General features: G+C 72.5%; 1 protein-coding gene across 1 annotated transcript in view; it reads left to right on the top strand.

The window, feature by feature from the left end:
- The first annotated feature begins 501 nt into the window (after positions 1 to 501).
- Positions 502 to 1,409, top strand: part of LOC105995584 (chromosome unknown open reading frame, human C9orf172) — a 5,148-nt gene continuing 4,240 nt past the window's right edge. Inside the window, exon 1 of the mRNA XM_013029351.1 lies at positions 502 to 1,404. Within this exon, the coding sequence (XP_012884805.1) occupies positions 502 to 1,404 (903 nt within the window). The remainder of the gene's footprint in view (positions 1,405 to 1,409) is intronic.

Here is a 1,409-nt window from a genome sequence, read left to right as displayed (position 1 = left end):
CCCAGCCCCGGGGGCCTCCCCAGAGCGCGAATGCTTTCGCACCAAGTAAAATAGAACTTGAACGTAGCTGCTGCGGCTGCCTCTTTATTGGGGATCGCGGGAGATTGGGGCGCGGGGGAGGAGGCCGGGGAGCCCGGAATGGGGGTGAGGGCGGCGCGCGTCGGCGTCGTCCCGCGTCCGTCACCGCCGGCCTCCGTCACCGCGCCTGCGGTGCCCGCCCCCGGCGCCACGGCAGAACTGGACCGTTGGTGGATTTAATCGCCACCGACTAAGTACTCCGCGTCCCCTTTAAGCGGATCGCTGTGGTCCCAAGGCCACAATGAGCTAGGTTGCAATTGGCCAGTCCGTGCCGTAGGGAGGCGTTACAATTGGTGGGGGCGCTGAGCCTCGGTAAGCATCTCCCCGCGTGATTGGCCGACGCTGCCGTAGAGCCCGCCCCCACCATGCGGATCCGGCTGGGTAAGGGGCCGTGAGACCCAGAGGCCGGGTGCGCCCGGGAACATGGCGGCGGAGGGCCTCGCTGAGATTCCTGATGTGGATATCGATCCCGAGGGCGTCTTCAAGTACGTGCTGATTCGAGTCCACTCGAGGCCGCCCTCCGGGGCTCAGGGCGAGGACAGCAAGGAAATCGTGCAGCCCGAGGCCTACGCGGGCGGCTTCGCGGCCAGCCCGGGGCCTCCCTTCGAAGGCTACGGCTCCAGGCCCTACCCGTACGAGGAGCGCCCGGGGCCCAGCCCCCGGCGTGCGGGCAGCTACTACCCCGGGGACGCGCGCACCTTCCCCGTACACGAGCCGCCCGCACGCGCCTACTCCGGGGAGGCCCCCCGAGCCTGCGGCCCGCTCTGGGGCGCCCGCTACGGCCCCGAGGAGGCCTGGGCCCGGCCCGGCGCCCGCCCCTTCTACACCGAGGACTTCGGGCGGTACCGCGAGCGCGACTCCATGGCTCGGACTTACCCGCACCAGCGCGGCAGCACCGCCTGGGCCGACTGGGGGCCGCGGCCTTACCGCACCCTGCAGGTGGCGCCTCCCCCGGGCCCCGGCCCTGGCCCCGGCCCGCTGCTGGCCTCGTGGCACGGCGGCACGGGCACCAGCCCACCGCGGCTGGCCACCGACAGCCGCCATTACTCGCGGTCCTGGGACAACATCCTGGCGCCGGGGCCGCGCCGGGAGGACCCCCTGGGCCGCGGCCGCAGCTACGAGAACCTGCTGGGGCGGGAGGCGCGGGAGACCCCCGAGGCGCGGCGCCCGCCGGTCGTGGTGAACCTGTCCACCTCGCCCCGACGCTACGCGGCGCTGTCGCTGTCCGAGACCTCGCTGTCGGACAAGGGCCGCGCCGGCGACGGCCTGGGCCGCAACTGGTACGTGACCCCGGAGATCACCATCACCGATAACGACCTGCGCGCAGCCCG

This window comes from Dipodomys ordii, unplaced genomic scaffold, assembly GCF_000151885.1.
Source record: "Dipodomys ordii isolate 6190 unplaced genomic scaffold, Dord_2.0 Scaffold118, whole genome shotgun sequence".
Taxonomy (NCBI): Eukaryota; Metazoa; Chordata; class Mammalia; order Rodentia; family Heteromyidae; genus Dipodomys; species Dipodomys ordii.
This window is presented reverse-complemented; position numbering and strand designations above follow the sequence as displayed.